The 27,469-nt window shown below is 39.7% G+C and overlaps 1 protein-coding gene and 1 long non-coding RNA gene across 5 annotated transcripts in view; one reads left to right on the top strand and one right to left on the bottom strand.

The window, feature by feature from the left end:
• The window catches only part of LOC141407689 (uncharacterized), an 85,892-nt gene that overhangs the window by 22,496 nt on the left and 35,927 nt on the right, over positions 1-27,469 (bottom strand). The window contains exons 2-3 of the long non-coding RNA XR_012417772.1: positions 18,318-18,375; positions 17,708-17,785 (exon numbers count right to left, since the gene is read on the bottom strand). This is a non-coding gene — a long non-coding RNA (uncharacterized lncRNA). The remainder of the gene's footprint in view (positions 1-17,707; positions 17,786-18,317; positions 18,376-27,469) is intronic.
• VCL (vinculin) overlaps positions 1-27,469 on the top strand; it is a 127,074-nt gene that overhangs the window by 65,300 nt on the left and 34,305 nt on the right. For 2 of the 4 annotated variants that reach the window (XM_045362031.3, XM_045362029.3), the window contains exons 3-8: positions 11,309-11,459; positions 11,614-11,722; positions 13,391-13,513; positions 15,407-15,567; positions 23,228-23,318; positions 24,154-24,301. In XM_045362031.3, coding sequence (XP_045217966.1) covers positions 11,309-11,459; positions 11,614-11,722; positions 13,391-13,513; positions 15,407-15,567; positions 23,228-23,318; positions 24,154-24,301 — 783 coding nt within the window. Of the gene's footprint in view, positions 1-11,308; positions 11,460-11,613; positions 11,723-13,390; positions 13,514-15,406; positions 15,568-23,224; positions 23,319-24,153; positions 24,302-27,469 lie in introns of all 4 variants that reach the window. The other 2 variants (XM_045362030.3, XM_045362028.3) reach the window with 1 other exon arrangement.

Below are 27,469 nucleotides of genomic sequence, written 5' to 3'. Positions count from 1 at the left end.
ACCTCTACTAAAAATACAAAAAATTAGCTGGGCATGGTGGTATGCACCTGTAGTCCCAGTTACTCGGGAGGCTAAGGTAGGAGGATCACTTGAGCCCAGGAGGTCAAGACTGTGGTGAGCCGTGATTGTGCCACTGCACTCCAGCCCAGACAAAAGTTGATCATGCAATTAAAATATTAAATGTAAGCACTTAAATAGACCACCATTTTTATGAACCTGTTTTGGCATTTCTTCATGTTTGAATATGATGGGCTTCTCAGACTGGGAAGCGATCTAGGCCTTTCTTGATGTCTGAAAGACCCTGACAGGATGGGAAGGGAAGGGAAGATCTCAACAAGGGCTAAGAAAAGAGGAAGAAAAGCCCTGACAATTGATTTTGCCTGCCACATAATTATACCAGGGCCGAACTGGTTGGAGATGACAGCGAGGGAGGTGCTGGGTGCAGTGGCCAGATGGAGAAAACCTCACTGACCAGCTTCTCATGTTCTGACTTCCTTCCCTCCACCTGTTTCCTTCCCATCTCCCAAGTGTCGTCATAGCCTTGTTTGATGAGATATGTTTGTGGGCTCTGCAACAAGCTCTCTCTCTAAAACAGGGATCGTGGGATGTAAACACCTGTTTCCTTGGGTGTGCTCCAGGAACTGCGACCTCCATGAAATCAAATTTTCAGGTGTTCTGTTCCATAGTACTTCACTCTTAGGCAAACAATGCATCTTTTTGACAATATTTGTAACCTAAATGGCTATACTGTCTAAGATCAGTTTTAGTTTTTTTGTTTTTATTAAAACAGTGAATGTGATATGAGTTACTTCCACTCCTCCCCAACTTTTTTTTTTTTTTGGTGGGAGTGAAAGTTGAACTTGAATGTTTTCAAGTGCTTTCCAGTTTTAACTTATGGACCATATGTCTAAATAGACTTAATCACGCCATTTCCTTTATATTATTTTGTCTAAAGCTCTCCTTCCACGGCTAAACCAGTGAGTTGACATAGGATGACTGCTTTTTACAGAAGTAGATTGAGATTGTTTGGCTTTAGAGTGAGCTACCTGTACTTTGTGATGGTAGACTGCCCTCCCTAGTCCAACTAGGCCTATTGCAAGTGCAGGTTATTTCTCACAGAAAGGATGTGTGTGTGTGCGTGTGTGTGCATGTGCATATGCGTGAGAGAGAGAGAAAGAGAGAGAGAGATCTACTGGAAAGAGAGCTCAAAGAGATGCTGCAAAGAGAATCATCTTTATAAGTAGTGCTGAGCTTCTGAAGGCAGGAGCAGTGTAGTTGTTACCTTCTCCATCACAACATTCCTAACCTCTTAGGTAAAAATGACTCCTCCTGGCCAGGCACGGTGGCTCACACCTGTAATCCCAGCACTTTGGGATCACCTGAGGTTGGGAGTTCGAGACCAGCTGGCCAACATGGTGAAACCCCATCTCTACTAAAAATACAAAAATTAGTTGGGTGTGGTGGCGCATGCCTATAATCCCAGCTGCTGGGAGACTGAGGCTTGAGAATCACCTGAATGTGGGAGGCAGAGGTTGCAGTGGGCTGAGATTGTACCACTGCACTCCAGCCTGGGTGACAGAGCAAGACTCCATTTCAAAAAAAAAAAAAAAAGAAAAAGTCTCCTCCTGCTTTTGCACCCATACTTTCTTTTTCTTTTTTCTTTTTTTGAGACAGAGTCCTGCCCTGTTGCCCAGGCTGGAGTGCAGTGGTGCCATCTCGGCTTATTGCAACCTCTACCTCCTGGGTTCAAGTGATTTTCCTGCCTCAGCTTCCTGAGTAGCTGGGATTACAGGTGCATGCCACCATGCCCGGCTAATTTTTGTATTTTTTTTTTTTTTAGTAGAGATGGAGTTTCACCATGTTGGTCAGGCTGGTCTTGAACTCCTGACCTTGTGATCTGCCCACCTTGGCCTCCCAAAGTGCTGGGATTACAGGCGTGAGCCACCGCGTCTAGCCTGCTGGACATACTTCTAAAGACTGATTTGTATTTGTCTCCTCCTACCAAGGTTCCTCTTAGGTAGGGACTTTAAAAAAATATTCCCATTTCTAGGAATCCTAGCATATAATAGTTCCTCAATATATTAGATGAATAAATACATGAAATAATTTAACTAAAGGAATTTAAGATTAGTGACTCTGCTAGGCACAGTGGCTCATGCCTATAATTCTGGCACTTTGGGAGGCCAAGGCAGGAGGATCACTTGAGTCTGGGAGTTCAAGACCAGTCTGGGCAACATAAGGAGACCTTGTCTGTACAAAACATAAAAAATTAGCTGGGTGTGGTGATGTGCGCCTATAGTCTCAGCTACTTGAGAGGCTGAGGTGGGAGGATCACTTGAGCCCAGGAGTTCAAGACCATTCTGGGCAACACAGTGAGATCCTGTCTCTACAAAAAAATATAAAAAATAAAAGATTATCTGGTCATGGTGGCATGTGCCTGTGGTCTCAGTTACTTGATAGGCTGAGGTGTGAGGATCACTTGAGTCTGGGAGGTTGAGACTACAGTGAGCTGTGATAGTACCACTGCACTCCACCCTGGGTAACAGCAAGACCTTGTCTAGAAAAAAAATTTAGTAACTCACTTTTTCTGCATACAGTCTAAAAGAACCCTTAAAAAGGACTTGTAGGCAGGACGTGGTGGTTATCCCAGCATTTTGGAAGGCCGAAGGGGGTTGGTCACTTGAGGTCAGGAGTTGGAGACCAGCCTGGGCAATATGATTAAACCTCTTATCTGCACAAAATACAAAAAAAAAAAATTAGCTGGGCATAGTGGTACATTCCTGTAGTTCCAGCTACTTGGGAGGCTGAGGCAGGAGGATTGCTTAAGCCCAGGAAATGGAGGTTGCCGTGAGTTGAGATCGCGCCACTACACCCCAGCCTGGGCGACAGAGCGAGACTCCGTCTCCAAAGAAAAAAAGACTTGTGGTAGTCTTTTTATAATCTCTAAATGTATTTTCCTCTTACTCGGCATACATTTAATCTTCTTGGTTAGTGATAATTGAAATCACATGGAACTGAGGAATTTGTGCCCTTTTTTTCTTAAAAAATAATTACTCATACTCAAGGTCTTCTCCTAAATTGTCTCAAATTATAGTAGGTGGTAATTCTGGGAAGAATGTATTAGAGGGTCATGAGTAAGCATATTTAGGGATCCCATAAGGCTGTCATTGGTCCGTTTGATATATAGCATAAGATTTTTTTCTAGCAATTTAGGTTGAAGATTCAAAGGGAGAGAGAAGTACTAGTTGATTGATTTAAAGTATCTAATTAAATATTATTAGTATATAGTTAAGATATACAACTATTTAGAAAACTGACTTTGTCCCTACTTTCATTCTTTAAATACTTTTTAGAAATTCAGATTTCTATTAAAATATACAAGATCACTTTAAGAAGCTAGGGAGCTTGAATGTTTAAATAAAATCCAATTTTCCGTACACAAGACAGACTTCTTCCTGTTTCTGACTGCTGGTTAGTCTTAGTGGGATTTGTTTGGCTTTTATGAATGCCATTAAATTTTAATGTGCAGATCAGATGTCTTATTATATTAAAAAATGGTGCAGTCTCTGTTTTGGACCTTTCATTTTACCACACAAGGGAACCATTAGTGATAATCAATTTTATTCCTGTAAACCTTTTCCATTTCATCTTTTCTTTTTCAGTTTCCTTTCTCCATAATGGTCATTCCTGTCATCTTTTTTCCAAATTTGAAAAACTTATACAGTAACTGGATTTCATGAATAGCTATATCACAAGACTTGTAGTTGGTGATGCTTTTGTTTGTTGGCTATAATTTCATAAATGTTCAAGTTCCCTGGAAACAATTTAAATATTACCCTCCCACTACCTTCTCTTCTTTGGAAACTTTAATTACACATGTATTAGGTTGCTTGGAGTTGTCCCACAGCTCACTGATGCTGTTTGTTTTTTAAAATCTTTTTTCACCCTGTTTTATTTTGGATAGTCTTTATTGCTATGACTTCAATTTCACTATTTTTTTTCCCAGCAATATCTAATCTGCTAGTAATTCACAGTGTATTTTTAGATCCCAGACATATCTTTCATATCTAGTTGTTCTATTTGGGTCTTTTTCTCTATCTTGCATTTATGTAACTAGTGTAACCAATCTACTTTTTTTTTTTTGAGACAGGATCTTGCTGTGTCACCCAGGATGGAGTACAATCATGGCCCACTGCAGCCTCAACCTCCTGGGCCCAAGTGATCCTCCCACCTCAGCCTCAAGAGTAGCTGGGGCTACAGGCGCGCGACACCGTGCCATTACATTTTTTATTTTTATTTTTTTGAGATAGGATCTTACTCTGTTGCCCAGGCTGGAGTGCAGTAGTATAATCATGGCTTACTGCATCCTCGAATTCCCTGGGCTTAGGTGATCCAGCCACCTCAGCCTCCTGAGTAGCTGGGACTATAGGCATGCACCACCACACATGGCTAATTTTTTATTTTTTTGTAAAAATGGGGTGCCCAGGGATTTTTTGCCATGCTGCCCAGGCTGGTCTTGAACTCCTGAGCTCAGCAGATCCTCCTGCCCCAGCCTCTCAAAGTGCTAGGATTACAGGTGTGAGCCACCATGCCTGGCCTGATTTTTTTTTTTTTTTGGTAGAGATGGAGTCTTGCTATATTGCCCAGGCTGGCCTTGAACTCCTGGCCTCGAACTCCTGGCCTCAAGCAATCCTTCTGCTTCAGCCTCCCAGACCATAGCACTGTGCCCAGCTCAATCTTTACTTTTGTTTTTTGAACATGTAGAATATAGTTATAACCATTTTAATGTTCTTATCTACTGATTCTGTCATCTTTGTCATTTCTAGGTGGGTTTTATTTTGAGATAGGATTTTATTCTGTCATCCAAGATGGGGTGTGGTGGTGCAATAATGGCTCACTGCAGCCTTGGCCTCTTGGACTCAAGTGATCCTCCCATCTTAGCCTCCCGAGTAGTTGGGACCACGGGCACTTGCCACTGTGCCTGGCTAATTTTTAAATTTTTTGTAGAGACAAGGTCTTCCTTGGCCGGGCGCAGTGGCTCACAACTATAATCCCAACACTTTGGGAGGCTGAGGTGGGTGGATCACTTGAGGCCAGGAGTTTGAGACCAGCTGGGCCATCATGGTAAAACCCCGTCTCTACTAAAAATATAAAAATTAGCCAGCTGCGGTGTGGTAGCACAAACTTGTAATCCCAGCTACCTGGGAGGCTGAGGCACAAGAATCCTTTGAACCCAGCAGGTGGAGGTTGCATTGAGCTATCACGCCAGTGCACTCCAGCCTGGGCAACACAGCCAGACTTTGTCTAAAAAAAGAAGACAGGGTCTCCCTGTGTTGTCCAGGCTGGTCTTGAACTCCTGGCCTCAAGCAGTCCTCCTCTCACCTCAGCCTCCGAAAGTGTTGGAATTACAGGCGTGAGCCATGATACCAGGCCTGGGTTGGTTTTGAATGATTGACTTTCCTCTTCATTATTGGTGGTATTTTCATGCCTTTTTGTATACCTGATAATTTTTGATTGGATGAGAGTTTCCTCTTACTGCTGTGACAAGTCACCACAAAATTTGTGGTTTAAAACAACACAAGTTTATTATCTTACAGTTCTGGAAGCCAGAAGTCCAAAGTGAGTCAGCAGGGCCACATTCTTTCTGGAAACTCTAGAAAAGACTGTTTCTTTGCCTTTTCCAGCTTCTAGAGGCTGCCTGCTTTCCTCAGCTTGTAGCCCCACATTACTCCAATCTCTGCTTTCATTATCATACCTCCTTCTCTCCTGCTTTCATTACCATGCCAGTGAATTAATGCCCTCAGTTTGCTGATAAAATAACTGTCAACTTAGAATTCTGTACTACTATAATAGTCTTTGAAGAATGAGGACAAAATAGACATTATCAAACAAAAACGGATACATTTTGTCACCAGCAGACTTTTACTAGAGGAAATCCTAAAGAATGTACTTCAGACAAGTCAGCTGATCCCAGACGTAAGCCTGAAATACAAGAGGGAATGATGAGCCAAGATACTGGACAGTTTGTTGGTAAATGTAGACAAGCGCTGATATATATAATAATGGGATGTTTTTACTCAATGTTTCTGATACTAGATGTATGGGTTTTTTTTTTCCACACCAACAACCAGTCTTCCAACTCTTCAGACACCAACTTGGTATTCAGCAACTCAATTCAATTCTGACACTAACTATCCAGAGTTACTGTCAGACTCCACAGGTTTAAGTGCTTAGTCCCATAAAACTTTCCTCACTGCAGATACCAGTCACAAGTATTGGGTGCCTGGTGTACCCACACTTCTGTCTGACTTTACTACAAAAATGGGAGTTCCTGCAACTCCCAGCTTTCGGGTTTGATAATTCGCTAGAATGTCTCATGTAACTCATGGAAATACTTTACTCAAATAGTTACCAGTTTATTATAAAGGAAACAACCCAGGAACAGCCAAATGGAAAAGATGCATAGGGCAAGATATGATGAGGAAGCTTTCATGATGTCTGGGTGCACCACCTCCCAGCACCCGGATGTGTTCAACAACCCAGAAACTCTCTCACCATGCCTTGATGTTTCTGGAACCAGCTTCCATTTTGAAGCTATCTAGGGTTCCCCTAGCCACTAGTCATCTTATTAGCATACAAAAGACACTTTTTTTTTTTTTGAGACAGGGTCCAGCTCTGTCACCCACACTGGAGTGCAGTGGCATGATCATAGCTCTCTATAGCCTTGATATCCTGGACTCAAGCAATCCTCCTGCCTCAGCCTCCTGAGTAGCTAGGACTACAGTTGTGAACCACTGTGCCTGCCTATTTTTTTTTTATTTTTTATTTTTAGTAGAGGGTCTTGCTCTCTTACCCAGACTGGTCTGGAACTCCTGAGCTCAAGTGATCCTCCTGCCTTGGGCTCCCAAAGTACTGGGAGTACAGGCATGAGTCACTGTGCCTGTCCACAAAGACACTCTTAAGTGTCAAAAGACACTTTTAGGAAAAATGTTTTTCCTAAAATTTGGATCACTCATTCTTTTTAAGAACACATAGAAAATTTATAAAACTGAATCATATGTTAAGCCATGAAGCTAGCCTAAATACATTTTAGTGTCTTAAGACCACATTTTCTACACAACTCATTTGAATGATAAATCAATGATGAGAAGGTAAGTGGAAGAGTCCTTTATATGTAGAAGTATATTTTAAAATTCTCGAACAATTTATTGTTAAATAAATCACAGTGACAGTTAGAAATGAATGACAAAAACACTACCTATCAAAACTCATGGGGCCAGTAAACAGTGAAACAAGCAAACAATCCTCAGTTTTATTAATAAAAGAAAAATGCAGGGCTGGGCACAGTGGGTTCAAATCTATAATCCCAGCACTTTTTTTTTTTTTTCAGACTGAATCTCACTCTGTCGCTCAGGCTGGAGTGCAGTGGCGTGATCTTGACTTAATGCAACCTCCACCTCCCAGGTTCAAGCAATTCTCCTGCCTCAGCCTCCCAAGTAGCTTGGATTTACAGGCACTTGCCACCATGCCTGGTTAATTTTTGTATTTTTAGTAGGGACAGTGTTTCACCATGATGGCCAGGCTGGTCTCCAACTCCTGACCTCAAGTGATCCACCTACCTCAGCCTCCCAAAGTGCTGGAATTACAGGTGTGAGCCACTGTGCCTGGCCCCCAGCACTTTAGGAGTCTGATATGGATGAATTGCTTGAGCCCAGAAGTTCATGACCAGCCTGTGCAACATGGCAACACTCCATCTCTAAAGAAATAAACATAATTAGCTGGGCATGATGGTGTGTGCCTATAGTCCCAGTTACTTGAGAGGCTGAGGTGGGAGGTGACCAGGAGGTTGAGGCTGCAGTGAGCCATGATTGCACCACTGCACCTGCCGCCTGGGCAACAGACAGACCCTGTCTCAAAAAAAAAAAAAAAAAAAAAAGGCAAATTAAATTCACAATAATTTATCATTTCACATTGACTAAAATGGCATATTAAAAGTTCAGACATTGAGGATCAAGTTTGTATACTGCTGGTAGAAGTATTCAATTGATACAGTCATTTTGGAAAGCAGATTGTCATTCCCTGGTAAAGTTGAGTATATATATTTTCTGTAATTTAGTATTTCCGTTACTAGATATATAATCTAAACTCTGTTCATGTATACCAGGAGCCAGAATAAAAATTTTCATAGCACTATTATTCATATTAACACTAATAACAGAAACAAGAACCTAGAACACCTCTAACATCCAGCAGAGGTAGAATGGGTAAATCAATTTTGGTATATTCTTTTTTACTTTTTGAGGCGGAGTTTCGCTCGTTTCCCAAGCTGGAGTGCAATGGCGTGATCTCAGCTCACCGCAACCTCCGCCTCCCAGGTTCAAGTAATTCTCCTGCCTCAGCCTCCCGAGTAGTTGGGATTACAGGCATGTGCCACCATGCCCAGCTCATTTTGTATTTTTAATAGAGACGGGGTTTCTCCATGTTGGTCAGGCAGGTCTTGAACTTCCGACCTCAGGTGATCTGCCCGCCTCAGCCTCCCAAAGTGCTGAGTGAGATTACAGGCATAAGCTACCATGCCTGGCCAGCTTTGGTATATTCTTACAGGGAATACAACACAGTACCTACAGTTGTTAACATGATGGACTGAACATTATAGTGTTGAACAAAAAGAACAGTCACAGAAGCATGCATAACAGTATGATTCTGCTTAAGTTCCAATATAGGCAGAACTCAACAAAAAGTTGCTTAGGTGTGTATACATATATAGGTGGTAAAAGTATAAAGAAAATCAAGAAAATAATTAACAACATTCAGAGTAATAATTATCTCTGGAGAATAGGAGGGAGGATTTGGTTAAGGTGGGGTTATAAAGTACCTGGTACTATTTTATAAAATGCTTTTTTTTTCTTTTTAGACTGAGTCTCAGTCTATTGCCCAGGCTGGAGTGCAGTGGCGTGATCCTGACTCACTGCAACCTCTGCCTCCTGGGTTCTACCGATTCTCTTGCCTCAGCCTCCTGTGTAGCTGGGATTACAGGTGCCTGCCACCACACCCAGCTAATGGGTTCAAGTGATTCTCCTGCCTCAGCCTCCCCAGTAGCTGGGATTACAGGTCCCTGCCACCATGCCCAGCTAATTTTTGTACTTTTAGTAGAGATGGGGTTTCACCATGTTGGCCAGGCTGATCTCGAACTCCCGACCTAAAGTAATCCACCTGCCATGGCCTCCCAAAGTGCTGAGATTACAGGTGTGAGCCACCACACCTGGCCCTTTTTATGTACTTTTAATAGAACAACACCTAAGTGAAAAAAGCAGAATACAGCAAGTGTACATAGTATGATCCTATTTGTGTAAAAAGGGGAAATGTACATTTTTGCTTCATTTAGGCCTGAAATGCTTTATGAAGACATTTACATACAGAGGAAATACAACATTGGAGGAAACTCTATATTGGTTGCAAGTAGGATGGAATGAGTGCATGGAAGATAGTGAAGGGAAGGAGATTTTTCAATATATGCCCTTTTGGTTTTAAGTATGTGTATATACTTCTGTAATATGTATGAATATATATTATATATTTAAAATCAAATTAAAATTTTAATTTTAAAAATAAAAAGAACAAAATATCCAGTCCTCTAAGCCCGACCAAATGCCACATGAAACAGGTCTTGCCCTTCACTGATATTTATTATGTACTGCCTAATTTTTTTTGTTGTTGTTTGTTTATTTTGGAGACAGAGTCCTACTCTGTTACCCAGGCTGAAGTGCAGTGGCATGATCTCGGCTCACTACGACCTCTGCCTCTGATTCTCCTGCCTCAGCCTTCTAAGTAGCTGGGATTCCAGATGTCCACCACTATGCCTGGCTAATTTTTGTATTTTTATTAGAGATGGGATTTCACCATGTTGGCCAGGCTGGTCTCGAATTCCTGACCTCAAGTGCTCTGCCCACCTTGGCCTCTCAAAGTGCTGGGATTACAGGCATGAGCCACCACGCCCTGCCATGTATTGGCTTATTCTGCCAATGTTTGTGTCTTGCCTTAGTAAAGTATTTTCCTTGAGAGTTAGAATAGTGCTTTTTACATCCTTATATACATACCTACAGTGTCCACAGACCAGTGCTTCTTATGTAGTTGAAATTCATAAGTTGGTTTAATTCTACTTGTTAACAATGTAATACTGCTTTATACTTGTGGAGTTTCTGTATTACTTCATTTATCCTCAAAATAACCCTGTGAGGTAGGCTTTTATTTGCAGGTGACATTTTCTGTGTTTTCAAATGAGAATGTATAATTTTGGCTAAGCATTTTAACTTTAAGCAGTTTGTTTCTTATCTTCATAAGTTACTCAGTCACAACATAATGGCTATATTAAATATGAGACTAGAGGAGATGATCTATTAGGTTATTTTCAACTCTGTGTGGATGAATAATTGAATGAATGAATACATTTTATTAGTACAAGGAAGGCAAAGAGAATACTTGGTGTATGCATTTTGGGTTCCTCTTTTAAATGAATCCCTCCCCAGTTCCCCTCCTGCCACTCAACCTTTGGCTGACCTGGTTGCTTATATGAATGTTAAATAAACTATTAATAACTGACTTAGTTACTAATACTAGTGACCTTTAATTAACAATATATTTTCATTTTAATTTTTTGTTTTTATTTTCTTTTAACAATCTATTTTCAAATGGTCCAATGGATTTATCAAACAAATTTATTTAGCTAGATGAATGAGTGAGAAATTTATGCATTGCTTCATACTTTTTGTTTGTGTTTCTTCCTATTCCTTTGCTTTGTTTAGTTATTAAATTTCACTTAACACCATACTTTGGCATTTTATTTCCAGATGTTAGATCTGAAAATGATGCCAAGGATTTCAGTTCTTTGTGCAGTGTCTTTTAATGACAGTGTGTGTAGGGTGGGGTGGGGGGGAACAAGGAAACAAAGGCATTACAGAGCTAGAGCAACCTAAAGTCAAAGAGCCCAGATGTTTTCTCATCATTTTTTGTTGTCAGGAAATAAAGAATAAGGGCAGTGCACTGAATGAATGTGCTGCTTTTACCTGTAATTTTGTAATTTTCTATTTGAAATGGGGTCTCTCAAAATGCTGGGATTACAGGCATGAGCCACTGCGCCCTGCCTAAATTGTAAAATCTAAAAACTTAGATCCTATTGTCAATTAGTCTTGGCTATTTTTCATGTAGGGAAAAAAAGTGTGAATTTACATGCATATTCTGTCTTTGTATTTGCATATAGTGTTCTTCTGTGTGGTTCTGCCAGTGTCTTAACCTGTGTTCTTCCCCATAGGGTGGAGAATGCTTGCACCAAGCTTGTCCAGGCAGCTCAGATGCTTCAGTCAGACCCTTATTCAGTGCCTGCTCGAGACTATCTAATTGATGGGTCAAGGGGCATCCTCTCTGGAACATCAGACCTGCTCCTTACCTTCGACGAGGCTGAGGTAGGAAATCTGAGACAAAAAGCCTACTCTTAAAGATAATAATGGAAGAATGATGATTGTTTAGAATGAAAATATGTTGAATGCTGCACATCTATGTTATCGTGTTTGCTAGCTGTCCACTCATGTGATTGAATACTCTGAAATATATTTTCAGGTCCGTAAAATTATTAGAGTTTGCAAAGGAATTTTGGAATATCTTACAGTGGCAGAGGTGGTGGAGACTATGGAAGATTTGGTCACTTACACAAAGAATCTTGGGCCAGGTTAGTTATATCCAATTTCTATAACATTTTTTAAGGGTTGTTCATGTTGGAGCCAAAGGAAAGGGTACCCTCTTCCTACTTTTTACAGAAGATAGGTGAAGATGAATTGGACTTTCAGGTGTCTGCTCTGTTGATGGAGCTGATGCTGTGCTTTGAAGTGATGTCATTGTCTCTGGTATCTGAATCTGCTTTCTATATATCCTGGCCTTGTCAAATGAATTAAACCAAACATTGCAAATACTGCTACTGGAGAATGTAGGAAATAGTTTTCTATTACTGTAATGCTGAAGGCCATCCTGTATCCTGATCTCTTCATTCCACATTACACAGCATTCCTTCACTGTCTGCCAGCTGGCCTGTAGTTCTTTATGACCTCTTAGCTTGCTAATTAGCCTGCCTACTATTATGAATTCATGCCCTAACCGAAGGCTGCATAATATAATCAGATCTAGAAGGAGAGAAGAACTATTGTGGTTAAATTTTATTTTGAAATGATTATTTAGGCATCTGAGCATTAAATATTCAAAATATATAAACGGATACCAGCTTTTGATGTTACAGATATAACATGAACTTGAGGGTCTTTAAAGTATGAATTAGACCAGTGACAAGATATGTTAGATGTTTAATCTGCTTAACTTGATTTTTACCACTTTATAAAATTCATTTGTTTTATGTGAAATGTTGATTTTTAATTAACGACATATTTATGAGGTTCTAGTGTAGGTGTTCTATAAAACTTAATGGCAGTTAAGAATTTGAGCCATCACTGAAGATCACCTGGAAATAGGTTTCTCTGGTGGCTTTATAGTAGTCCTCTTAAAATTTCTCATCATACTGGCAAAAATGTATTTCCCCAAATGGAATCTTATGCAGAATCCCCAAACATAAAAGACAAAATGGAGCTACTTTGGGTGAAGCAGGAGCAGCCCCACCTCTGCTTCTCTTTGGTCTTGATGGTCTATGAGACAACTTGAGAAATCCTAGAGCAATTTGAAAATCAAAGCTTTGGAGAATCACATAGCGCCTTTGAGTAACAACCAACATAAACAAAAAGTGCTAGCAGACTGATTCCAAAACACCAGATGCTTTCAAACACTGTCATCCCTATAATTATTTTTATAATATTTCTATTTGTTTCTAATTATAAAACTAGTACATGCTTATTTTGGACAAATTGGAAAGTACAGAAAAATAGAAAGATGAAAACAAAACATATCATTGTCATTCTTAGGCCTTTTTTCAGCCACTAGATTCAGTACTAGGCTCATGTGAGATTTTTTACATAACATTGTAGAGAGTTCAGAGACATGGCATGAAATCTTTATGCATAGAAGCCTGGCAAAACGTTTTTCCCTGACCTGTGAATTTCTTTCTAATAAATATATATTTATTCATTTAGATGTTTAATATTTGTGAATGTATTTATATCAAAATATGAAAATGTTGATCACATTTAGGGTTTATATTTCATACATTACTTTCGTTGAAAAGAGTAATGTTGCATAAATATTAGAGTTCAGTGATGGTGTCTGTTGTTTAAATAAGTGAGCAATCGGTTTGAATTTTCATAGTATTTCATAATGGATTTAGAGTGGTCTGGCTGGGAAAGCCAGACCCTGGATTGTTTCACTACTCACCCTGCACAGTTTCTTCTTTGTGCCCCAGGAATGACTAAGATGGCCAAGATGATTGACGAGAGACAGCAGGAGCTGACTCACCAGGAGCACCGAGTGATGTTGGTGAACTCAATGAACACTGTGAAAGAGTTGCTGCCAGTTCTCATTTCAGGTACTTCCTGCCTGTACATTATTATATACGGGGAAAAAAATGTTAGTGTGTTCTAAACTCTGAGGTTCATTTTCTTTTATTTATTTATTTATTTAGTTATTTTTTGAGACGAAGTCTCACTCTGTCGCCAGGCTGGAGTGTAGAGGTGCTATCTCAGCTCACTGCAACCTCTGCCTCCTGGGTTCAAGCGATTCTGCTGCCTCAGCCTCCCTAGTAGCTGGGATATAGGTGTGCACCACCACACCTAGCTAATTTTTGTATTTTCAGTAGAGACAGGGTTTCACCATGTTAGCCAGGATGGTCTTGATCTCTTGACCTCGTGATCTGCCTGCCTCGGCCTCCCAAAGTGCTGGGATTACAGGCGTGAGCTATGGCTCCTGGCATGAGATTCATTTTCTTTTGTGGCTTCACTGCATATCCTTCAGCCTAGGTAAAAATGAGGCCTGATTGATTGGTTATCACATGATGGCTGTAGCTGATTGGCTGAGAACCAGTCTTCTTCTCTAACACTGTCCTTCTCCTGTTCTTTGTTTGAAATTGCCTTCCTGTGGCCTAATTCTGTTCTCCTAAAGCTCTAACAAGCCCCTTTCCTGGGAGGTGGACTCTCCTCTATAAACTCTAGTCTGGGATATTAAATTTTCACACCTTTATTTGTGTTATAGAAAAATAATTAGGAGCTGGAATGGATATTATAGAGCACCATATGATAAAGACATGAACTCAGAGCCCTTTTTAGTGTGTATTAATACAGTTTTTCCTAAAAGATATTTAACTATTCTTTACATCATGAGTAGATCAGTTCTTTAGTCACCAGCTGGGACCACCTTCCCATTGGGCAGCACCCTGAAATGCAAACATGGTGGCTGCTGTCTCGACTAGCAAAAGGGAGTTGCACTTATTGAGTGTCTAGTATATGCCAGACATCTCATGGTTTATATGAATTATCTTAGTCAAGTTGTGGGTTAATTAGTTAATTCTCAGAAGGCAATTTTATTATAAAAATCTAGTGACTCATGTCATTGTGACTTCCAACTACCTGCTTTGGTGTTTCGGGTGGTAGCTAAAAAAGGACATAAGTGTAAGAGTTCAGGAGGCCAGGTGCGGCGGCTCACTCCTGTAATCTCAGCACTTTGGGAGGCTGAGGCGGGTGGATCACCTGAGGTCAGGAGTTCAAGACCAGCCTAGCCAGCATGGCAAAACCCTGTCTCTACTAAAAACAAAACAAAACAAAACAAAAATTAGTCAGGAATGGTGGTGGATGCCTATAATCCCAGCTACTCAGGAGATTGAGGCAGGAGAATTGCTCGAACCCAGGAGGCGGAGGTTGCAGTGAGCCAAGATCACGCCAAAAGGGGTGGGATTACAGGTGTGAGCCACCACGCCCAGACATTTTTTTTTTCTTCTTTATGTTTGGGGGTTAGCAAGTCCAAGCTACATGTTGAGAAAAATCTTGGATGATAAACTTGACATTTTGGGATCTTTTGCTGGGATCAGGGGCAGCAGGATATGCCATTCAGAGTATTACTGACAGTTTTCATATTGTCCCATTAGGTTTGTAGTGGATGGAGCCAGGGTGAGGACCAGGATGATAACTGATTTAGAAAGATATTAGATATTTTGTGATTGCAGGTCATCAGCATATGCAGGTTAAATTAGTTACTTAATCATGTTGTGATGGTGTCTTTGTACCTTGAGTTTTCTTTCTCTTTTTTATTTTTACAATAAAGGTTGCTAATGTTGGAACTTTATTGTCAGACTTGTAGTGTTTGTTTTGTATATTCACTTTAGGACCTTAAAAGCCGAAAACATCCAAAGTGTAGAACATCTTTTGTGAATATTGTTATACAACAAGATTAAATTCCAAGCCTAGTTTCTGATCTTTTATTTTTACAGCTATGAAGATTTTTGTGACAACTAAAAACTCAAAAAACCAAGGCATAGAGGAAGCTTTAAAAAATCGCAATTTTACTGTAGAAAAAATGAGTGCTGAAATTAATGAGATAATTCGTGTGTTACAACTCACCTCTTGGGATGAAGATGCCTGGGCCAGCAAGGTAAGTGTTCTTAGTGGAGAAATAAGCAAAATCCCTAACTCTACCCCACTGTGGGTTTTGATTGGCACCTGTCTCATACTTTATCTTGTAATTTTTGTAGCATAAGAGTACTCAGATACTGTGAAAGTAATTTCTTCTTCATTTTTGTTTCATAGGTTACTTGCTATCTTTGCTAATTTCCTTTGTTCTAAGGTAGAACAAGTATATAGGCATGTGGGGTAAATACTGGTTTAAGGCTGAGATTTATAGCTTTTCCATCAGGCTGGAGTCTCATTGGCTGGACTGGTGGAAGAGTATATTCCTGTGGATGGGAGCTCTGCCTTGTATATGGGTGGTTGTTCCCAGCTGACTAAATAAGATACAGATATGTCAGTAATTCTGAACTTTATGGAAAACTGTTCTTTAACCAATCTTTGATCCAGAGAAATCTAGAGGAAACTCTTGGCATTTCTAAATATGTCCCTTGATCATTCCATTTTTCCCAAGGAAGGTTTAATTTTATTAGTCTTCACATTGCTCAGTTAGTTTGAGGGATCCCTTCACCCTTTGTCGGGAATCTCTTTTAGGACCCCAGAGGGGCTAGCAGATTCCTTCTAGAGCTCGTCAGCAGTGGTTTTGTGTTGCTGCTGCTGCTCTGGTCTGCTGCTCCCTGTTTAATGACTGTCAACTAAGCTTTCTAGTCTAGGGGAACAGAGATACTTAGGTTTATACTTTCCTTGTGGGAGCCCAAGATGTGTAGGCAGTGGGGGGAACACAATGTCCCCAAGATCTAGCTTTCCCATGTGTGACCCCAGTGTCTCCAGGGCCACCCAGAAGGCTGGTAGTCAACTAAAGAAGGGATTTTGTAGTATGACTTCCATTGGGTGCTCAGTACAGCAGTAGGTTCTCCAGGACCTCTATAAGGAAATGTAAAAGCTGGGGCCTGAAATCACCAGCCCTCTCTCTTGTTGCCCAGAAAGCTAATTTAATTATATAGAGTAAATAAACTTATTTTAACTATGGATTCACAGAGACATTTTCTCATTGATATGAAGTTCTTGAATAGATTCTAAGACTGTATTGTAAATCTATGTGGTAAAATCATTTTAACTCTGATATTTTATTTAATTTTGCTTTTGCATAGTTGACAACTTTCACTTCCCTGTTATGACTTCTTTATGCATCTTTTTTTGTTCTTTTGTTTTATTCTTTTTCTCACGTTTAGAAGGTAAGCTTTCTCTTGCCCTCTAGTTTCTTTTTCGCTTAAAAAGAGAAAAAGCATGTCTGTGAGGTTTTCTTGTGCTGTGTGCCGTGCCTTATTCTGTGTGTAACACTGTGCTTGAATGTGCGTCAGAATGTGATTTAATATGGGACTCTAGGCAGTGCTGGGGAGACTGACTCTGGCTCATATTGAGTGATTTCTTTGGGGAAAGCTAAAGGAAAGACATTACTATGGGCTATCAGGCTGCCTATATTTGGTGGGTACTTTCATTTCTTTGAGTAGGCTCCTGGGATCTTTTTTGGCCTGGTCTTCATTTGAGGAGCAGGATTCCCCAGGTGGCTGGGTGAATGAGTTACCTGTGGACCCTGCTGGTGGGAAAGGAGACTTCCAGCTGATGCTATCTCTGTATCTGCCTCTCCCACCAGTTTTCCTTGCGGGCTCTGAAATTTTGCTTTTGGAGATGCATCGTTGAGGTTTTAAGCCATAATGAAAAAGGGTAGGCCAGAGAGCTTAGATGAGGCACCTGTCCTTCATAATAATCCTAGCCTTCAAAATCCAAAGGAAAACAGAAGTGAAGTGTGTCTAAAGGTCTTCCTAACTTCATTCCATGGCTCACTGCATGTTCTGCTGTCCAAACTGAATTAGCTGTAGTTCTCCATGACCTCATGTTCCCCTAACACAAGCTCTTTGCTTATTCTTTCTTTTGCTTCTAGCAACTGAGAAAAAGTAATAAGGAGGAACAGGCATTTTAACCTTAATGTTTCTCTATTTTCAGAACGGAAAAGCTATCCATCATTTAGTGAATACATGTTATTGAGCTTTATTTTGTGCAAGTACCATCAAGAGCTGCTTCTTTCATTAAAAAAATGTAGGCAGTTGAGTTTTTCAGGGCCAGGATTAGGCACTTGGGGATACAAGGGAAATAGACCCGGTACTCACCATGCACAGTCTTGTAGCTGGTCCTAGTTTTATGCTGAGGAAAACCAATTTGTTAGGATGCTACAAAACTAACTTCATCTGAAATGAAAGAAGGTAAATTAAATTAGCTCAACTCAAGTACATGATGACATCAGAATGAACAAGAGATGTTTATTTTTTAATCTACTGACCATCAGAATGAACAAGAGATGCTTATTTTTTAACCTAATGACATCAGAATAAAAAAAAGAGGTTTATTTTTAACCTAATTTTGCTTTTGTTATACATTTATGTGGTTCAAAAATCAAAGTGCTGCAAAAAGATGTACTTGATAAGTCTTCCTCCTAACCTGGTTCCCATCCACTCTACCTTTCCTCACCCTCTAAAAGTCATCATTTCTATTGGTTACAAAAATAGAAAAAAAATTTACCCTGAAAATAGAAATTGGTAATTAGGATTTTGACTCTTTTTCAGTTTTGTAGCATTATGCATCTTTCATTGCTCCACTGTAAGCAGTGAATTAATCAGACCTTCTGTCTGACTGTGACGGCTGGGTTCCCATTCTGTTTAATGCATACAGTGTCTTTCACCTCTTCTCGCACCTACCAATAAATAATTAACTTTGTCTTACCATACTTGTTTCATGCCTCCCCATTGGTGCAGTATTCTTCTGGAAAGTGATGATTCCTCTAGAAAAGTGGGGGAAGAAAGTAAGTGGAAAAACTTCTTGGTAAAAGTGCGTCTTGCCGAATAAGTTAAGATTTTAAAGAGGCAATGCAATAACTGATTATTTTACCTTTTATACCTATATTCAAATTGCACATTTACAAATTTAAAAGTAACTTTGACTTTAAACACTTCACTTATTTTAAAAGTAAAAAGTTTCCTTTTCTTAAATCAACAATCATTTTATAGTGATCATTAAAAATCAAATTAGCATTTTTTCTGAGAATACATTATTTATTAAAAGAATTTGAGTTCAACACAATTCTGATTCTACCCTTTGTAAATTTAGTGCTCTACATTTAATTTTTTTTGGTATTTATATTACTTGTATCTTGATGCATGCTGAGAATTAAGAGGAAGTGAGATAAAAAATTAAAAAAAAATTTTCGCTGTTAAGACTTTGAACCTTACATAGGCACTCCCGCAGCTTTGCACCTTGAATCATTAAATTCTATTATTCAGAATTAGTTCCTGTGGTGGGTTTCTCCCCACTGTGGTCCTGGGCTGGTGGTGGGTAAAAGCAGTGACTGATTCAGATCCCTTATACAGAAGATACCAAACTTAACAAAGGCAGGAAATGTTGGTTAGAACTTGTGATCGCGTAATACTACCCCTTACTTGCAGACCATTGGGATTTAAGAGTTGATTTGTTAAAAAAATAAAAATAAAAATACCAAACTTAACAAAGGCAGGAAATGTTGGTTAGAACTTGTGATCGCGTAATACTACCCCTTACTTGCAGACCATTGGGATTTAAGAGTTGATTTGTTAAAAAAAAAAAAAATAAAAAAATAAAGAGGTCATTTGTGGGCTTTCTATGAGCAAGTGTTCTAGTGTTTTGTTTTTAGCAGCTAATAGAATGAAATATCTCTAAGAGCTTGAGATAAATAGTTAATTCAGGCATTTATGATATTTTATCTCCCTGCTCCCATGAGGAGAAAAATCCCAAAATAAATTGATGTTTCCCTTCTGATCTCAGTTATCTTTGGTTGGTACATCTGATCGTGCAGTCATAGGCAGCATAGATTTTTAGAGCCGGGAAGGTATTCTTAGAGATGAGGAATTGAGACCCAGAGAAGGTAACTTGCATGAAGTCTCAGGACCAGACAGCTTTCTTTTGTTTAAATGTAGTTTGTAAGATTTTGTTCTACTGCCCAACCTATACTTTCCAGAAACATCTTAAACCAGAAACATCTGGTTTAAAACATTGACTTGTGGGTGGAAATGAGGTCAGAAAGGGGATGGAGTGGGAAGGGAGATGTTAGTGGAGGGAGAAGGGAGAGTATGGTGGGCAGTCATGGAGAGGGGTCCTTATTCCCCATATTTAAAATTTTCAAGAGCTTAGGATTGCAGGACTTCACTTTTTAAACTGAAGTTTCTCTTGACTGTTCATAGAAGGAGGTCATTATTATTCACAGGTGTTCTGAGGCCTAAACTATTTAATTTTAGCAGTGTTTCAGTTCCTAGGAAAGCATGTACAAATGGTTTAGGTTGTCGTTCCATCTTTTGATATGTAGGGAAGAGTGCCAAGGCACTGTATTTTTTCCATTTAAAACATAAATTCATAAGAATTTTATGGTAAGAAGGAGAATAACATGGAGGGGAGTACCCAGATAGATTCAGGCCAGCTGTCCCCGAAGCCACATGACTAGACCTGGTCTCTTTATACTTCACTCTTTCAACACCCACAACCCCCCTGAAAAACAAAGCAAAAACAGATAAGAAATTGGTAGAGACTTTTCTTTTTCCCAAAGTTGAGTTTTTATAGAGAAGAATACTCAAATGAAGGTGCAGTTTTTCTCTCCTCTATTTCATATCTGAATTATACTGTGGATACTTACAGACCTACATGACAAGGTTTAGCAAAATGCTTTGTGGTACATAGCATGGCTGACCACAAGGGTTACGATTATTTTCACCCTTTATACATATATCCCCAAATTGACTTCTGTCCTAGTTGTCCAGCGAATTTGTTTATGTCATATTCATTGTTTGTATACTTATATGCTTATGACAGAATTCTGTCAATTCTATCATAAAGACTGCCTTTCAAAAGAAATATATGTGAAAGTCTTAGGAGGAAAAAAATTACCTTAAACACATTTGTTTTTACTAGATATGACTAAAATAAAATGATTACTTATAACCTACTGTGTTCCAGAAATAATTTAAGATGGCTCTTTCAGTTATTGTTTTAAATCTCTAAAATTGTCTAAAATTAATGCTGTTAAAAACTTTGGTAACTTATTGAAAGTCCCAGTTATTAAATGCAGCTTCATTCAAAATTGGCTATTGGTTTCTTTTAGGGGAAAATGAACATCTCTTCATGTTAACTTCTTGATGGTGTCACACCTCCCACTGAGCAGTAAATTACTCACTTTCTGAGAATTACATTCTTTCCTTGCAGTACTGGCCATTAGAGCTTTATTGAGGAGAAAAAAAGAAATGATTTTTGAGGATGCTGAATAGACAAAAACCATTTTTTTCCATTGTGTTTCAAATCATTTTTGGGCATTGGAGAATAAAAGCAGTCATTTTTGTTACTGTAGATTATGAATTTGATTTCTGGAGCTTATTTTCTCTGCAGTATTAACCAAAGTCAAAACTGACAAGGCAGAGATTTGCTGATTATTGTAGGAGATTAGTAGAATCTTTAGCAACTCTCCTTGGTAAAAGAAAAAAAAAATCTTGTTTCATTTGATAAGCAATGAGGTTTGGAGTCAACAAACCTGACATCAAATTAGGTTTGTAGGAGTGAGTTCCCACAAACTTAATTTACAGTATTATTTAAATGACATTTAAATTTGAGATTCAGTGAGGTAAGGAGGGGGAAAGTAGCTAAAACAGAACCTAACATGCAGGGAAGGCATATTACATTCAATGCATGTCAGTTGAATTTAGTTTCCAAACTAGTAGCCCTTAATGCTAGAGTAGACATAAAAATTTCTGACCTTCGTTTCCCTTTGAATTTAGATTTTTGAAATGTAATAAATACCTATTGCTTTTCTCACTGAAAATAAAAGTGTGTTAGGAAAATGGTTTAACAGGTTTTAAGTGAAATATTTTTACACTGACATAATTTTCTCCAGGATGTGCACACACTTCCTAAGTAAGAGTTTGTGATTAAAAGAAAACCTATGCCTAGATAACCTGTGTTAGATCCTGAAGGCTACCCAGTTCTCTGAGGTTAGGAGTTGCCTGGCCTCAGATTCTTTTAAAAAGTTATTGATTCAGGTCTTGCTAATTTGGAATTAAGCTAAAGCTGACCTTTGCATTAATTTTGAAGGCAAGGTTTTCTGTACAAATTAATGTAAGACATGATAGGAGAGATTTGCTGATATTCAAGCCATTTGAGAATCAAAGCACTTAAAAAATACCACATATCTTCTTCTAATTACAAGTGGATTTTGAAATGAATCTTTTTATGACTGTGCCTTTTATTGACAGCTACTATAGTTACATATAACTTGATAATAAAAATATTTTATTTTCAATTTTTTCGGTAATTTAGTTCACTTCTTTTTCATTGCTATAGCTGAGAATTTGCTATTTAGAGCCTCAAATAGCTAAGGATTCAACAGGAGAATAATCTGTGTCTGTTTAGAAGGGGAAGGAGGGATTCCTACAGTTGAGAGATCTATCTTTTGAATAGGTGCTTTGGAACAGTTGTGGACCTTGAGCCTAACTATGGGTGCTGCCAATGCTTATTTGTGATAGTGCTGGGTCTTTTTTGAATTGGAAGTGGGGGTGCTCCTGGTGCCCCCGTGTGGAAAACTAGTGGTGCAACACTTTTAAGAACCCCAGTTGTGCAGGATTGGAAACTGAAGCTAGAACATTGTCTAGAATTTTAGAGGTTAACTTTGTGCTTTGATCGCTTAACTCTGTAAGAGTCAGTTTCCTACAGCAAAAAGGAAGATAGATGGTCTTTGAAGATGCTAAATAGAGACTTAAGAGATGGCTGGTGTTATACTGTTCTCTGTGTTTTTATGTATTTTAAAACATTTACTGAAATACTTATATATATTTAAAGTGATTAGTCTGTTGTTTCAGCTTCTCCTGGTGTATCCTGGGAGATTTTATGCTAGTTTCCTGATAGTCCTCATAAATCCTGGTTGTAAACAATAAGCTGAGACCCATTTATTCTATCCTGCATCTTCTTCCAGGTGAGGGATGGTAAGGGAACTAAGAATGAGGAATAGCAGGGAAGGTCAGAAAACACTTTTAAATTATATTACTTTGAGGGGTTTATTTGTGGAATTAAAATTAAATTGCTAGATTAACATTTTCAATTGTTTCTTCCAACCAGTAATTCCAAGTTTTTCAGGTTAATTGAATATAGTGAAACATCATCCAGCGTGTGCATTTCAAAACAAGATGTAAAAGAACTGTGATTTGTGGCACCACATACTAATGAGGCTTCCCTGAAGTGGGAGGGGCTTTGGCAAGGCTGCAGTAGATGAATGTTGACTAGTGGAAAGGCTGATAATGAGGCATGTGACAACAGGGCTTTTTCCTGCTGAAGACATTAAACATATTCTGGCTTGAGCAATTTTACCAGTTTTCACAGTTTTAGCAATAGGGAACCCAATTCTACTCTGTTTAGCAACAGAGTAGAATTAACTGAAGATTTGCATGCAAGATGCTGCATTTTGACAGAAATGAGAATTGTGGTGTGGTGACAATATTTTTAAGGCCTTTGTAGGACTGACTACCTTAGCTATGTATGTTAATGCTGTAACTTCTTCTCTGTCTTACTTTGTATCATGGTATCTCAACTTTTGCAAAGAAAGTAATTGTGGGATTTCTTTCCAAAAGGACACTGAAGCCATGAAGAGAGCATTGGCCTCCATAGACTCCAAACTGAACCAGGCCAAAGATTGGCTCCATGACCCTAGTGCCTTCCCAGGTAACCCTTTAGTTCTGCTTTTCTGATAGATACAATGATAAGCTAAAAACCAAGCAAATGAAAGAAAGAAAGAAAGAAAATCTCCCATAATCTCATCATCTGAGAGAACTACTGTAACATTATGGGGAATACCCCATTATCTGATAGTTTTGAGTAACTGAAACAAGTAGTAGGCCTTAAAAGGATGAAGGAAATAGATTCGATCACCTCTAATCATGGAGGAGTAAGTCACACTAAGCTGGGCATTCTTTGCAAAATTATTCGTCCTCCCCTTCCCTGAATCCAAAAGGTAATTATTTTCAATAAAGGTTCTTCTCTTCCAGTTCCCATTGAGCAGACTTCCATTTATCTCAATAGACTACTTAATTAAGCAGATCAAATCATGATGCCAATGAGAATTGGGAAGTGAAGTTGACTGTATAAAGATAAGACCCAAATAGGTTATTGCACTAGGCTTTATTGATTTTCTAATACAATATTTATTCTGTTTTAGATTAATATTTGAATGAGTGTGAAAAACCTAAAGAAGGTTGGAGGTCCTAAATACTATTAAATTGTTAGAGTCTGTTTTCATCATCCATATTCTTACCACAAGCTACTTAGTATCTCCAAATAGATATGGGTCCAAGTATCTTTTTTCGCAGTGTCTGTGGTTGAAACCTCCCCCTATGGTTTAAGGGCACTGCTTGGCTGTTAGCTATCAGATATGTTGCCTTCTATTCACTCCTCTTGTTTAAAATCATCCATTCCTTGGTGAATGAAATGACTTGTAAAGTATCCTCTCTAAATAATGAATGTGTCAACAGTGTAGATATTGAATATCTGTTTATTTTAGGGGATGCTGGTGAGCAGGCCATCAGACAGATCTTAGATGAAGCTGGAAAAGTTGGTGAACTCTGTGCAGGCAAAGAACGCAGGGAGATTCTGGGAACTTGCAAAATGCTAGGGCAGATGACTGATCAAGTGGCTGACCTCCGTGCCAGGTAAAGTTCCTCTGTCCTTACAGAGCAGTAGTGGGTAACTCATTCCTAACAGGGTGATTCAGAAAACAAGCCTCTGCCAGTTTTGAGTTATTTATTTGGCTAGTAAATAACAGAGATAATATAGTCTATTAAATTCTTTTGAGATGGAGGTGATCTTTCCCTTTGCTGACTTTATTTATTTATTTATTTATTTATTTATTATTTTTTGAGATAGAGTCTCACTGTCACCCAGACTGGAGTGCGGTGGTGTGCTCTTGGCTCACTGCATCCTCCACCTCCCAGGTTCAAGAGATTCTCCTGCCTTAGCCTCCCAGGTAGCTGGGATTATAGGCGCCTGCCATCACACCCGGATAATTTTGTTTGTTTGTTTGAGACAGTCTCACTCTGTCTTCAGGCTGGAGTGCAGTGGCAGGATCTTGGGTGACTGCAACCTCTGACTCCATGGTTCAAGCAGTTCGCTGCCTCAGCCTCCTGAGTAGCTGGGATTACAGATGCCCACCACCATGCCCAGCTAATTTTTGTATTTTTAGTAGAGACGGGGTTTCACCATCTTGGCCAGGCTGGTCTTGAACTCCTGACCTTGTGATCTGCCTGTCTCGGCCTCCCAAAGTGCTGGGATTACAGGAGTGAGCCACCGTGCCCAGCCACGCCTGGCTAATTTTTGTATTTTTAGTAGAGATGGGGTTTTGCCAGGTTGGCCAGGCTGGTCTTGAACTCCTGGCCTCAGGTGATCCATTCGCCTCGGCCTCCCAAAGTGCTGGGATTACAGGTGTGAGCCAGCATGCCTGGCCTGACTTTATTTAAAACATGCTTTAAATTATTTATTTATTTATTTATTTATTTATTTATTTATTTATTTTGAGATAGAGTCTCACTCTGTCACCCAGGCTGGTGTGCAGTGGTACGATCTCGGCTCACTGCAACCCCTGCCTCCCAGGCTCAAGCAATTCTCCTGCCTTAACCTCCCAAGTAGCTGGGATCACAGGCATGTGCTGCCACACCCAACTAATTTTTTGTAATTTTAGTAGAGACAGGGTTTTACCGTGTTGGCCAGGCTGGTCTGAAATTCTCAGGTGATCCACCTGCTTTGGCTTCCAGAAGTGTTGGGATTACAGGCATGAGCCACCATGACCTGCCAAATTTTTTATTTTTATTTTTTATTTTTTTGATATGAGAGTTTTGCTCTTGTTGCCCAGGCTGGAGTGCAATGGTGAGATCTTGGTTCACTGCAACCTTCGCCTCCTGGGTTCAAGCGATTCTCCTGCCTCAGCCTCCTGAGTAGCTGGGATTTCAGGAATGCACCACCATGCCCGACTAAGTTTGCATTTTTAGTAGAGACGGGGTTTCTCCATGTTGGTCAGGCTGGTCTTGAACTTCTGGCTTTAGGTGATCTGCCCGCCTCGGCCTCCCAAAGTGCTGGGATTATAGGTGTGAGCCACCATGCCCGGCCAAATTTTTTTTTTTTTTTTTTTTTTGAGACGGAGTCTTGCCCTGTCACCCAGGCTGGAGTGCAGTGGCCGGATCTCAGCTCACTGCAAGCTCCGCCTCCCGGGTTTACGCCATTCTCCTGCCTCAGCCTCCCGAGTAGCTGGGACTACAGGTGCCCGCCACCGCGCCCGGCTAGTTTTTTGTATTTTTAGTAGAGACGGGGTTTCACCGTGTTAGCCAGGATGGTCTCGATCTCCTGACCTCGTGATCCGCCCGCCTCGGCCTCCCAAAGTGCTGGGATTACAGGCTTGAGCCACCGCGCCCGGCCTTGCCCGGCCAAATTTTTAATTTTTAATGACATAGTCTTGCTCTGTCACCCAGGCTGAAGTGCAGTGGTATGATCATAGTTCACTGTAACTTTGAACTCCTGGGCTGAAGAAATATTCCTTCTTCAGCCTCCTGAGTAGATAGAACTATAGGCATATGCCACTATGCTTGGCTAGTTTTTAAATATTTTGTAGAGATAAGGTCTTGCTATGTTTTGTGGTCTCAAACTCCTGGCCTCAAGTGATCCTCCCAAAGTGTTGAGATTAAAGGCGTGAGCCATCACTCCTGGCTTGAGCTTTTAAAATATACAAATGCCTAATAACAAAGTTGAAACTTGTTCCATAATTGAAACTGAAACACAAATCTAGTTTTTAATTTTCTAGCCATAGGCTTATGAAAAATAAGGGGCAGTGGTGAAGTCTGGCTTGGGTAAATACATTTTACAAAGGGTGGGGAGAAAGAAACATAGAGTGAAAACACTGGAATTATTTCACCTCATAAAAACATCATTTAACTCGGTTATCCTCTAAGTTGGTAATTTCTGGGCTTTTTTGAGTTTCCTTTTCATGATTATTTATTTGGTTTCATAATTATTTACCTTCCTTTTACCCTCCTAAAGCCTTGGCCTTTAGAGCTTTTCTCCCCATAAACTAAATACACATAGTTTGCTATTGAGAAAACTCAATATAATATAAATTTGTTTGGAATTCATACAAATGAACTCATCCATAGTGATAATGAAGTTCTAAAAGATCCTCATTTTTATATAATTTTATGGTATGGACATTACAAAAACTTGGAATAGGATGAGACACTCATGAAACATCATGAGATAATTGGGATACACAAGGTCTGCATACAAACAGGGCCCAGAAACACTCCTCTACATGCAGTGCACTGTTATACCTGGTCTCCAATATTAGTGCAATAGGCATAAGTGCAGATCTTATTTATTTTTATTTTATTTTATTTTATTTCTTTGAGATGGAGTTTCGCTCTTGTTGCCCAGGCTGGAGTGCAATGGCACGATCTCAGCTCACTGCAACTTCCGCCTCCTGGGTTCAAGCGATTCTGCTGCCTCAGCCTCCTGAGTACCTGGGATTACAGGCATGTGCCACCATGCCTGCCTAATTTTTGTATTTTAGTAGAGACATGGTTTCACCATGTTGGTCAGGCTGGTCTTGAACTCCGGCTAATTTTTGTATTTTAGTAGAGACAGGGTTTCACCATGTTGGTCAGGCTGGTCTTGAACTCCTGACCTCAAGTGACCCACCTACCTCAGCCTCCCAAAGTGCTGGGATTACGGGTGTGAGCCACTGTGCCTGGCCAAGAATGCAGATCTTAAAGGAGTGGTTCTTAACCTTTTTTGGACCAAGATCACTTCTATCATCTGATGAAAACATTCATCCTTAA

The sequence above is a fragment of the Macaca fascicularis genome, chromosome 9, assembly GCF_037993035.2.
Source record: "Macaca fascicularis isolate 582-1 chromosome 9, T2T-MFA8v1.1".
NCBI lineage: Eukaryota > Metazoa > Chordata > Mammalia > Primates > Cercopithecidae > Macaca > Macaca fascicularis.
This window is presented reverse-complemented; position numbering and strand designations above follow the sequence as displayed.